Genomic DNA, 12938 nt, shown 5'->3' with positions numbered 1-12938 from the left:
AGTACCAGTATACGCCTGATCGCTTCACTAAAGTTATGACATTGTGACGGTAATATTATCAATAAAGTGTTGTAACAATTTGTTTGTTATTTCTTAAAATGTCAGACAAATATGACACTTAGAATAATACAATTCTCTCGTAATACATACGGTTGTACACGTAATTTGTAAACGTACATTTTGTACGTGTGAAGTGGAAACTTCGTATCGAGTACAGTCGTGTTTGACTTCATTGTGTTATTATCAGTAAAGAGATGTTGTAACAATTTGTTATTTCTTAAAATATCGGGTATATGAGACACTTTAGAAAAATACCATTCTTTCTCCATATATACAGTTGCACATGTAATTTATTTTGTAAACGTACATTTTGTACATGTTAAGTGGAAACTTTGCATTGAGTACTGTCGTCTTTGACTTCATCGTGTCCATATAGTTTTTATAGGCAAATGTTTATATGATATACAGAAACTTTAATCCCGAACATACTCCAGTTTTTCTTGTAATTTCGTTTGTATTTCAGAACGTCAAGATCCGTAATTTATTTACCGTCAAGCCGTGTCCGTGATTATAATAATGGTGTTTTGCGTTAATCGTTAATCGTTAGCCGGTATTGCGTTAATCGTTTATCGTTAATCGTTAGCGTTAGCAATAGTTAGCGTTAGCTAACGGACGTTTTTTTTGCGTTGCGTTTGCGTTAGGCTGGGAACGTTAAACGGTTCAGGTACTGTATCTTATATTAACATCATAAAATACCTAGGCCGTTTTCGTTTATTCGGTACAACAGATTCGACCGGGTTTTTTTTAAAGCCATTATTTCAAGTATAAACACTGGCGGAGCTGCATTTTTTATACAGACCTGTGAAAATATACACGTACAATCATTAGGTCAGTCTTTATTCATGATTAAACGAACAACTAGAAGTCTATGTCCAACTAGTCAAACCGTAATCGAAAACGGCCAGGATCTACTTTTAATTGGTTGCTGAACATTGCGGATTGAATAATTTACCGGTCTCGAAAAATAGATCCTTGTTGACCAGAGACGTTAAGAGATAAATAACAGTCTCTGGTGTTGATCAATAATAAGAAAGGTCATGGAAATATAAAGATTGGTTTCTACTTTCTTGCGCTTATCTTTGATTGTTTAAACCAGCCATTCCAAGAGTTTTCAGGGTACATGCATGTAAACAACATTCCCAGTACATGTGCTATGAAATTTCATAAATTCTGTACAAAGGCGATTATATTCCCTTTGAAATGGCCCAAAAACGGTTTTATCTAGTGGGTTAAGATATTGTGTAGTGTGTGGAGGGAGTGCAAAGAGCACGATGCCATTTTCCCTCGCAAGCTGTATCAGTCCGAGTATTTCGTGACTGCTGTGACTGTCAAGAATAATTAATTGGGGTCTCTCCTTTCCACAAAATTTCAGGAAGTGATCCTTGAACCACGATACACCCAACGTATCTTCCATCCAGGCTTTTTTTTGGAATGTGTACTTTGCACCTACTGGGCCTTCGGCAACATTGTATGCCCTTAAAGACTTTTCAGTTAGGCCTTTTACAATGACCAGTGGAGGGATATCCTTTCCAGCTGCATTGACACATGCTAACACGGTAACGCCATCACGACTGTTTCCTACCCTACCCGGAACATTTCTTTGTCCTGTTTCTGCCAATACCCGACACGGCTTGTGCGTTAATGAAACGTTTGTTTCATCTATGTTCCAAATAAGGTTGGGCTGCTTTTCGAGTCCTAGGGACGTGAGCGTTTTACTCAGATCATCGAAATATTTTCGAGTGACTTCTGTGTTAAGCATTCGTGCTCGTACCGTATTCAGAGGTGTTGGTGTTCGCAAACTTATATCTGGATGGCGCCTCTGGAACCCAGAAATCCAGTCCTTTCCAGGAATTCCATTTCGGAAAGGAGTCGACACCTGCATGTTGCGGGCAAGTCTTGCCATTTTCAAACATAGTTGGGCTCTAGTTATACCAAAACCCATTCTTCCGGCCTGTTTGATTTTATCTGCAACTCCATTTTCAACTTCTAAAGGGAATATTGGCATTTTCCCCGGTGATGCTCCCTCTAAAACTCTTCCGGAGAGCCTATCGCCCACAGTGGATTTGGGCACTCCAAAATGCTGAGATGCCCTTCGAATGGTCATGACGCCTGCCTTCACTGCAGAAACAGCGTTATCGACCAGTTTCTGGTCATATTGCATACGTTTTTTTTGGCGTTTGGGCATTTTCTGTAAAAAATAATATTAAAATAATTTAAAAAATGATAATAAATAGTTACAGTTTCTGTTTGGCATTACATTATATTTAACATTTTGTCGGAAAAAAAACAAAAATAATAAATAATTAAAAAAGAATGATAATGGTTACAGTTTTTGTTTGGTATTAGATTATATGTAACAATTTGTATAGAAAAAAAAAAAAAAATAATCCAGTCACTTGCAGGGCTCGAACTGGCGTATCGTGTAGTGTTCAGTAGATGTCCTCTACTCTTTTTTTTCTCCCAAAAAATAATTTTATTCAATAATCAATTTATACATAAGAATATGTAACATACCTTTAAACATTCAAAACAAAATACACAACATATTGCATGTAAATTCTTTGTAAGTATATTCACATGCACACACTTTCACTCCATTAAAATTGAAACAATGTAATCATTACAGAAGCAAAGATTAGTCAGAATATAGCTGGAGAGAAATATATATAAGTAATATGATAAGTTAAATAGAAACAAATGAATATACAATCTCCCCTCTCTTACATAAAAATGAAACTTGAGACTAATTACGCAAATAAAAACAAAAGTTATCACAGAATTACATTTAGTTCAGACCCCACTACACTCACAAAAGGATTAAGATTTTCAAAATATTTTGTAAATAATTGAGCGTTCAGATTTGACAGATAATAAGAAAAACTGTATTTTGTATAGCTCTTAAGTGTAGATTTAAAGAAAGGCTTAATATCTACGAAACCTTCACCACACATACTTACATTACGTCGCTTAAAGATACAGAACCTAGCGACAGCTAACATAAAGTTGACAAAATAAAAATTAACAAACTTTGGTTTTTCAATAAGTCCAAAAAGAATTAAAGTTTCGTATTTTATGGAATTGAGGATTAAAACATCTGCCTTCGCAAAAAGATCTTCTATGAGAGTAACAAGATAATCATGGAACTTTTTTTAATTTAGAACATTGGACAAAAAGGTGAAGAATATCCTCAGATCGTTCTTTACAAACAGGACACAGGTCAGTAGTACACATATTATAACGAAAAAGTTTATCTCCAGTGAAAATGACATTGTGAGAAACTTTGAAATGTACTTCGACACAATTACTTGGGTAATAGCTTGCGTGTATAAATTTGAAAAGCGCTACTCTAACCACTGAGCTATGTCTTCACTTTAGATTCTTATGTGTATTTGGGTATTAGGTAGGGCGTAAGAATTGTACCTGCTGCCCCTATTGCATGATCGTAAAAGGCGACTAAATTTAGGATCTTATATTTTCTCTTCTTCCTAACTAACTTTATCCTTCCTAATGCCTCCCTTGGCACCGCCTCACTTTTGGCCTCGAGGTGAGGAAGGCTCTGGGTTCTGTCCCCTGGCCGAGACACACCAAAGTTTATAAAAGTGGTAGTTTCTTCTCTCCTGCTTAGCGCTCAGCATACAAGGAGTGGGACGACTGGTTCGCCCGTTGTCAGTATAATGTGACCGGGTGGGGTGTGTTGCTTGGTGTCTTCGGCGGCATGCTTCAGTGATATAGCACTATAAAAAGGGCAACAGTTCCACTATACAAGAAGACACAACATGAACATACCGCAGTCTCCCAAAACACGCACCTCGCACAACATACACGCAACACACCGCATATATGGGAGGCCGTCCTTACATGACCATAGCTGTTAATAGGACGTTAATTAATTAAACAAACAAAAAAAAGTAAAAAAAAAAAGTCGTGTCCGATATTAGACCCCTGTATAAAAGGCTGGATAATAGCTATAAAGGTATGAGGGTTTTATCGGACAGAATATTTTTTAAAATTTTCTTGTTTTTTTATGAAAGGCACGGAGGAAATTAATTGTATTATTAGAAATTTCAACCATTTTGCTACAATCATATCAAAATCAAGTAGGAAACCAAATATGTAAATCACGTGTGTAGACGTCAAAAACTTACGAGTGATACTTTGTGCAGACGCTAATTCTGCTAAAAACGGGTGGGGTTTGTTGCTTGGTGTCTTCGGCGGCATGCTGCAGTGATATAGCACTATAAAAAGGGCAATAGTTCCACTATACAAGAAGACATAACATGAATTTACCGCAGTATCCCAAAACACGCACCTCGCACAACATACACGAAACACACCGCATACATGGGAGGCCGTCCTTACATGACCATAGCTGTACTGTTAATAGGACGTTAATTAATCAAACAAACAAACAAACTGCTAAAAACAACCGAAAACATTCCGAATAGCGAATGCACCTTTATTCAACCTATCAAACCGCGCGTATCATTTGAACGATATGTATACCTTCTGCATGCAAAAGGAAGATAGTTTCCGGAAGACATTTACGATAGTGCTTGACCTGAAACAAAACAAGACAAAACACAAGCCGATTTGGTTCAAACTTTTTTGTCCGATGATTACCGCATGTCCGATAAATGCCGCATCTACTCCAAATTTTGGCTCTGACACCCACACCACCCCCAATACGGGGCCCAATACGGGAATTAGAGGTAAATATTCAAATTCCTTCAGGAAAGAAAACAATGAACCTGTATCCAGAACATTACTTGGCATTATAAACCAGGTGAGCGATACAGGCCCTCTGGGCCTCTTGTTTAAAAATATACCAGTTTTGATTATGAAGATTCATATTTTTTCTAAGAATAATTACATATGCTACCCCTAACCCTTAATTTTGAGCTATAAATGCAACATTTTCAACCATCTTTAACAAATTTAACCCTTTATAGAAACAGTTTTAGTATTTTTTTATTTAAAGTTTTGTCAATATTTTGCATATCAATTGAGAAAGGGTTGTTCTTTCAAAATCAGGCAGAAAAATAGGGGGCCCATGTGCTTACTTTTTGCCCCATTTTAATAAAAAAAAAAATCAATGTTTTAGAGTAAAAATTAAAAGCGCTCCAGTTAAATGTAATAATAAAGTCAAAAAAGTATAATTTCACACATCAATGCTCAATATTTTGATTGCCACGAACCTAGTAAAGATTTACAGCAAAAATTAGCTCGATACAGCTACAAATGCTGGCACAGTGATGATTAAACTAAAACAATTTAAGTAAAATATGATTAAACTGTGGCTCTACTCAAACCGAAAAAGACACTTTAAAAATATCCACCATTAGGCCATTTTCTTAAAATTCCTTTATGAAATAATCTACATATAATAGAAATGCAATGAATTGCAACTGCCAACATGCTACAGATAATTATAATTTGTATTTGAAAATCTCATAAATTGTTTGATCCTGAAACATCAGAAGAATACATCCTTTAGTAGCAGTACATTTATAAAGTGTACATGACACATTTACGGTGGTGAGGTATCGGTGTGAGTTATTGGGAGACTGTTGAATGGTGAATGTTAGATTCCAGTTGGAATGATTTAGCTTTGATTGATAATGCAGCCATAATGTGACAAATAATGAAACGCAGGCTATCACAAGTTCGACATTCCATGCAAATGCAGTCAGTTATAGAGTATGTGGTCTTCAATTTGGCCCTGCAGGTAGGGCGTTAAAATTATACTTCCTGCCCCTATTGCATGATTGTAAAAGGACTAGATTTAGGACCTTATCTTTTTCTCATGTACCTAAGGCCACACCAATATTTGAAAAATAGTTAATCGGGATTTTTGGGGGAAAAAAGTGGGGCAAGAGGGTGGGTTTTTTTTGTTGCTTTTTTTTTTAATTTTCATTTTCCACAAAACTAAATTGGGCGAGCGGTATCAAAACATTAACAAAAAAATAGAACATTACGCATACAAAAATAAACACAAGGCCAAATCCATTATATTTGTGTTTTATGAACATGCAGGTTGTAGCATTTTAGGTTTGAGAGTCAAAAGAAAAGACATAAATAACAAACATTTTTGGCCTCCGTCTGAAAGACTAACTTGTTGTCTGCACATTGCGTACATAAAAATACTATTTTTAATTGTGAATTTTCAAGTATGCAAATGTAATAATTACAATATTAAAGATTCACACAATATCAAATGTAAATATATTAAATATCAAAAATCACAGTGAATATATAATTCTGACTAGTTATTATTGAGTATTGGTAGACTTATTACAGGCAAAACTGTGCATAAGAGCGAAGCTCTGTTCCGGTAGCATGTACGTAAACAAAAGTAGTCCACATATTGAGATCAAGGACCTAGTGCATGCATGGATGGCTTAATTTTTTTCTTCATACTGGTTTAACCTGTTCCAGTTATGCGTTGCTCCTGTACTGCTCTCCCCAGTAAATGTATATTTAACTAATGCATAAGAGAAGTAATTAAAAACTTGTTTGTATTTTATTTCTTTTTTTTTTTTTTTTTTAAATATTTTTCAAATAATAATAACACTTTGAAAATTAAAAGCTATGGAATGCAGTCAAAGTATCCACAAAAGGAAGATGAGCACAAATGGTGCAAAATCATAGGATTTGCGTACGCGGCACTCGAGGCCTTGCATGGACACAGGAAGATCCAAATCTTCGAGTTCATTTCTTTGAGTTTATGTTATACTTCTATAGTTTAAAGTACATCTTTTTATTGGCCCTGCAGGTAGTGCGTAAAAATTGTACCTGCTGCCCCTATTGCATTATCGTAAAAGGCGACTAAATTTAGGATCTTATCTTTTCTTTCTCCCTAAATTACTTTGTTCTTTCTAGAGTCTCACTTGACACCACTTCACTTTTGGCCTATGGTTGAGCGCTCGCCCCTGTGAGGAAGGCTCTGGGTTCTGTCCCCTGGCCGAGACACACCAAAGTCTATAAAAGTGGTAGTTTCTGCTCCTGCTTAGCGCTCAGCATAACGGGAGTAGGACGACTGGTTTGCCCGTTGTCAGTATAATGTGACCGGGTGGGGTGTGTTGCCTGGTGTCTTCGACGGCATGCTTCAGTGATATAGCACTATAAAAAGGGCAACAGTTCCACTATACAAGAAGACACAACACGAATATACCGCAGTCTCGCAAAACACGCACCTCGCGCAACACACTGCATACATGGGAGGCCGTCCTTACATGACCATAGCTGTTAATAGGACGTTAATTAATCAAACAAACAAACAAACAAACAACTTTTTATTTCTAAATTAATTATGTCTTCTAGCTACATGAAATAGAAACTAAAATAAGCTTCGTTCTTCCCATGCCGTGCACGATTCATATTATTATGCATCATATTAATTAAATCACATCAATTCTTATTTTAGTTTTTGTGACCTTGCTTTCATCTTTGAAATATTTGGTTACAATCCATGTGGAACTCTAAGACAAGTAGTGATATATAGGATTTACCTCTAATTCCCCTATTGGGCCCCGCCCCTCCTGCCCCCACGGGGTCAGAGAAAATTTATACAAGTCCTGTTCCCCTTCCCCCAAGGATGTTTGTGGCTAAATTTGGTTACAATCCATGCAGAACTCTAGAATAAGTAGCGATTTATAGTATTTACCTGTATTTCCTTTATATGGCCCCGCCCCTCCTGCCCCCTGAGGGTCAGATCCAAAATTTATACAATTTCTGTTCCGCTTCCCCATGGATGTTTGTGGCCAAATTTGGTCACAATCCATGCAGAACTAAATAGTGATTTATAGGATTTACCTCTAATTCCCCTATTGGGCCCCGCCCCCGGGGGGTCAGAGCCAAAATTTATACAAATTCTGTTGCCCTTCTCCCAAGGATGTTTGTGGCCAAATTTGGTGGCAATACATGTGGAAATTTAGGACAACTAGCGATTCATAGGATTTACCTGTTTCCCCTATAGGTCCCTGCCCCTGAGGGTGAGAGCCAAAATTTATACAATTTCTGTTCCCTTTCCCCCAAGGATGTTTGTGGCCAAATTTACTGACAATCCATGCTGAACTCTATGACAAGTAGCAATTTATAGGATTTACCTTAAATTCCCCTATTGGGCCCCATCCCTCCTGCCCCCGGGGGGTCAGAGCCAAAATTTTTACAAGTTCTGTTCCTCTTCTCCCAAGGATGTTTGTGGCAAAATTTGGTCACAATCCATGTAGAACTCTAGGACCAGTAGCGATTTATAGAATTTACCTTTATTGCCCCTGAGGGTGAGAGCCAAAATTTATACAATTTCTGTTCCCTTTCCCCCAAGGATGTTTGTGGCCAAATTTACTGACAATCCATGCTGAACTCTATGACAAGTAGCGATTTATAGGATTTACCTTAAATTCCCCTATTGGGCCCCACCCCTCCTGCCCCTGGGGGGGTCAGGGCCAAAATTTATACAAGTTCTGTTCCCCTTCACCCAAGGATGTTTGTGGCAAAATTTGGTGGCAATACATGTGGAAATCTAGGACAAGTAGCGATTTATAGGATTTACCTCTATTTCCCCTATTGGTCCCTGCCCCTGAGGGTCAGAGCCATAATTTATACAATTTCTGTTCCCTTTCCCCCAAGGATGTTTGTGGCCAAATTTACTGACAATCCATGCTGAACTCTATGACAAGTAGCGATTTATAGGATTTACCTTTATTTCCCCTATTGGGCCCCACCCCTCCTGCCCCCAGGGGGGTCAGAGCCAAAATTTATACAAGTTCTGTTCCCCTTCTCCCAAGGATGTTTGTGGCCAAATTTGGTTACAATCCATGCAGAACTCTAGGACCAGTAGCGATTTATAGAATTTACCTTTATTTTCCCTATTGGGCCCGCCCCTCCTGCCCCCAAGGGCTCAGAGCCAAAATTTATACAAGTTCTGTTGCCCTTCTCCCAAGGATGTTTGTGGTCAAATTTGGTTACAATCCATGCAGAACTCTATGACTAGTAGTGATTTAAAGGAAATGTTGACGGACAGACGGACGGACGGACGGTTGACGGACAGACGGACATAAGCTCACCGGCCCTTCGGGTAGGTGAGCTAAAAATCAATACAAAAGCATTCTAAAGTTGGAAGGAGATAAATTCTATGTATTGATGTTGTTGGCATGATATGTACTCAAAGTTTAAACAAAAATATTGAATGTGATGTCAACTCAATAATCAGAAAAGAATATATCTAGGTTCGCGATTTTAAGTATTGGATTATCTATGACGCATTTAACTTTACGTCAAGCACATCGATCACATTTTCATCATTTGCGTTAATAGAATCTAACAACTCTTTAAACGCCAATTCACTCGGGCATTCTGTTACAGTACAAGCAATAACAACATCTCTCTCAAAAGTTTTCACGGTTGCAACGTAAACACCCGCCATATTTTCATTAGTTTTTTCTTAATCTGGTTCCTTTTTGCGCTTATACTGTCCTTTTTCTACCGTTTTAAGAACTCAGGTGATAAGGATTTTGGCATATCTAAAGCACAAACCAGAATCGGGAAGGAGGGAAGGAAAAAATAGACTTTCGTTCTTCGGATTTTCGGGCGGCTGAAATAGGGGCGGTTAATTTTTTTTTTTTTTTTCTTTTTTTTTCTTCTAACTTTTCCATTTTAGGGACGGGAAATCCCGAAGAACTAGGTTTCAAATTGGTGTGGCCTAACTGAAATTATATTTCCTAATGCCCCTCTTGGCACAACCTCACTTTTGGCCTTGAGGTGAGCATTCGCCCCTGTGAGGATAGCTCTGGGTTCTGTCTCCTGGCCGAGACATACCGAAGTTTATTAAAGTGGTAGTTTCTGCTCCTGCTTAGCGCTCAGCATACATGGAGTAGGACGACTGGTTCGTCTGTTATCAGTATAATGTGACCGGGTGGGGTGTGTTGCTTGGTGTCTTCGGCGGCATGCTTCAGTGATATAGCACTATAAAAAGGGCAAAATTTCCACTTTACAAGAAGACACAACACGAACATACCGCAGTCTCCCATAACACGCACCTCGCATTTCACACACGCTTCACACTGCATACACGGGAGATCGTCCTTACATGACTCTAACTGTGAACAGGACGTTAAAATAATCAAACAAACAGAAATTTCAGCAGGTATAATTGTCTATGGGAAAACAACGCTGGGACATGGTCTGCGTTTTATTGTTTGCCACGTTATTGCTGGAATATAAATCAAAACCGAACCACACGTAAAGATTGGAATTCACTAGACTCCCAATAACTCACGCCGATACCTTGACCTGTCAATCGCAAACGGTCATGTACACCTTTTCAATTTATAAAAGTACAACTTATTCAATCAAGTAGTTGTGATTTGACAGGCTCAAATGGGCCATCGTATATGTTACTGATTTCAATATTTATTACATTTGGGCGCTACATCGAACAGAAACATAATTAAGGTACTCTCTCTCTCTACATAGTATAAGTGTTAAAAAATTGCTGTGATAATAATTAAATAACATTGAATTCTTGAATGAAACCACGATGTATTTATATCACCATGTTATGTTATCATGCATATCAGTATAATTGGTTCTTGGTGTGAGCATCGCTCTAGGTCTTTTCACCTGTAATGTTTGAAGAAATCCGTCATGTAATTTTGCAAGTGCATTAGCGGTGTTTCCCCAATGATCTTTGACATGGTGTTTAAGGTCCCTTAAGAAATAAACCAACCAACAAATACAGCATTATTATACAGCGATTACATACAACTGATTTTAGGCGATGCTTTGGCGATATAGTTTGCAGTTTCCTTAACCATAGAGGTGCATTGAAGCAAATAATAAAACAGAGCAAATTCTATCTTTAATAAGATCTTTATTTAAATAGTCGATGGTTTTCCGTAGAGAATAAGACCAATTTTGAAGCCTCGATCCAACAACTGCAATAACCTAAACTATGGCTTCCACTGCTACCTCTAAAAAAGTATTAGTATAAACTATATCTACATTAACTGTAGTAATGGAAGACACTGCGAATTTTTTTTCAAACAACCGTCCTCCAGATCATATATTGTTCTTTGTACCGAATCCCATATCAGCTGATGGAGAACTTTTCTTGTACGAATTTTTTGAATACCTTGTGATGATGCGTTTCATTCATGCTATGTGTTTTCTTGTCTATTGTTTTATTGCTACGTCAGATACGATTAGTACACATATCTGTTCACACTATACTGATTTGAATCAGTCACACCACTCCTTAAGGATGTACTCCTCTGAGAAGTCAACATTTTTTTGTATTAAACTTTTTTTCTCATATACATTTTTGGAAAGAGGAGTTCATACCATGAAAGAAAATGAAAGAAAAAACATGTCCGTGTGCTCGTTTTTGAGCTACTGTCACTCAAAGATACCTAGTTGACAAAATATTGGATTTTATGGGAATTTTGCCGTTTTGAGCATATACACAAGAGATTAAAGCCATAATTTCCTAATGAGGTGTTTGATATGTATTAATGTTTGTAGAATTTATTTTCCAGCAGTCTTCTTTTAAAATATACCAGTTTTGATTAATAAGACTAATATTTTTTCTCAGAATAACAACATGCTACCCCTACCCCTTAATTTTGAGCTACAAAATGCACCATTTTCAGCCATTTTTGCCAAGTTTTGTTTATATTTTGCATATCAATAGGGAAAGGGTTGTTCTTTTAAAATCAGGCAGAAAAATGGGGGGTTCGTGTGCTTACTTTTTTGCCCCACATGAATATGTTATTTTTCAATATTTTAGAGTAAAAAATTAAAGTGCTCAAATTACCATTAAATGTAAAAATAGAGTGAAAAAAGTGAATCATTTCACACATTAATGCTCAATATTTTAATTACCACGAACCAAGTAAAGATTTACAGCAAAAATTAGCTCGATACAGCTAAAAATGCTGGTACAGTAATGATTTAAGTAAAAACAATTTCAGTAAAAAATGGTAAAACTTTGGCTCTACTCAAAGCGAAAAAAGACACAGTTTCAAAATGACCGCCAAATGGGCCATTTCTTAAAATCCCCGTATAAAAAAATCTACTAAAGTTAGAACTGTAATTTTTTGACAAAATTTGCAACTGGCAACTTGCTACAGATATTGATAAATTGTATTTGTGCCCTGCAGGTAGGGCGTTAGAATTGTACCTGCTGCCCCTATTGCATGATCGTAAAAGGCGACTAAATTTAGGATCTTATCTTGTATAGTGGAACTTTTGCCCTTTTTATAGTGCTATATCACTGAAGCATGCCGCCGAAGACACCAAGCAACACACCCCACCCGGTCACATTATACTGACAACGGGCGAACCAGTCGTCCCACTCCCTTTTTGCTGAGCGCTAAGCAGGAGCAGAAACTACCACTTTTACAGACTTTGGTGTCTCTCGGCCAGGGGACAGAACCAAGAGCCTTCCTCACAGGGGCGAACGCTCAACTCAAGGCCAAAAGTGAGGCGGTGCCAAGGGAGGCATTAGGAAAGATAAAGTCAGTTAGGAAGAAGAGAAAAGATAAGATCCTAAATTTAGTCGCCTTTTACGATCATGCAATAGGGGCAGCAGGTACAATTCTAACGCCCTACTTATGAATATACCGCAGTCACCTGAAACACGAACTTCGCACAACATACACGTAACACACGGCATACATGGGAGGCCGTCCTTACATGACCATAGCTGTTAATAGGACGTTAATTAATCAAACAAACAAACAAAAAGTATTTGAAAATCTCATAATTTCTTTGATCTTTGTCGAAACGAGTGGTTAAGATGTTTCGACATATCACTACAAGCCCTTCACTTCTGTATCACGAGTTCGAATCCCATGTGAGGCAGTTGCTGGGTACTGACC

The 12938-nt window shown here is 37.6% G+C and overlaps 1 protein-coding gene across 1 annotated transcript; it reads right to left on the bottom strand.

Moving 5' to 3' along the window:
• Positions 1-1171: 1171 nt before the first annotated feature.
• Positions 1172-2245, bottom strand: LOC138326472 (uncharacterized). Its single transcript, XM_069272574.1, has one exon. It carries the CDS (start codon positions 2243-2245, stop codon positions 1172-1174), a length of 1074 nt encoding a protein of 357 aa, XP_069128675.1.
• Between the last annotated feature and the right edge of the window lie 10693 nt (positions 2246-12938).

This window comes from Argopecten irradians, chromosome 6 (genome assembly GCF_041381155.1).
Source record: "Argopecten irradians isolate NY chromosome 6, Ai_NY, whole genome shotgun sequence".
Lineage (NCBI taxonomy): Eukaryota > Metazoa > Mollusca > Bivalvia > Pectinida > Pectinidae > Argopecten > Argopecten irradians.
Note: the sequence above shows the minus strand (reverse complement) of the source record. Positions and strands in the feature narration are given on the sequence as shown.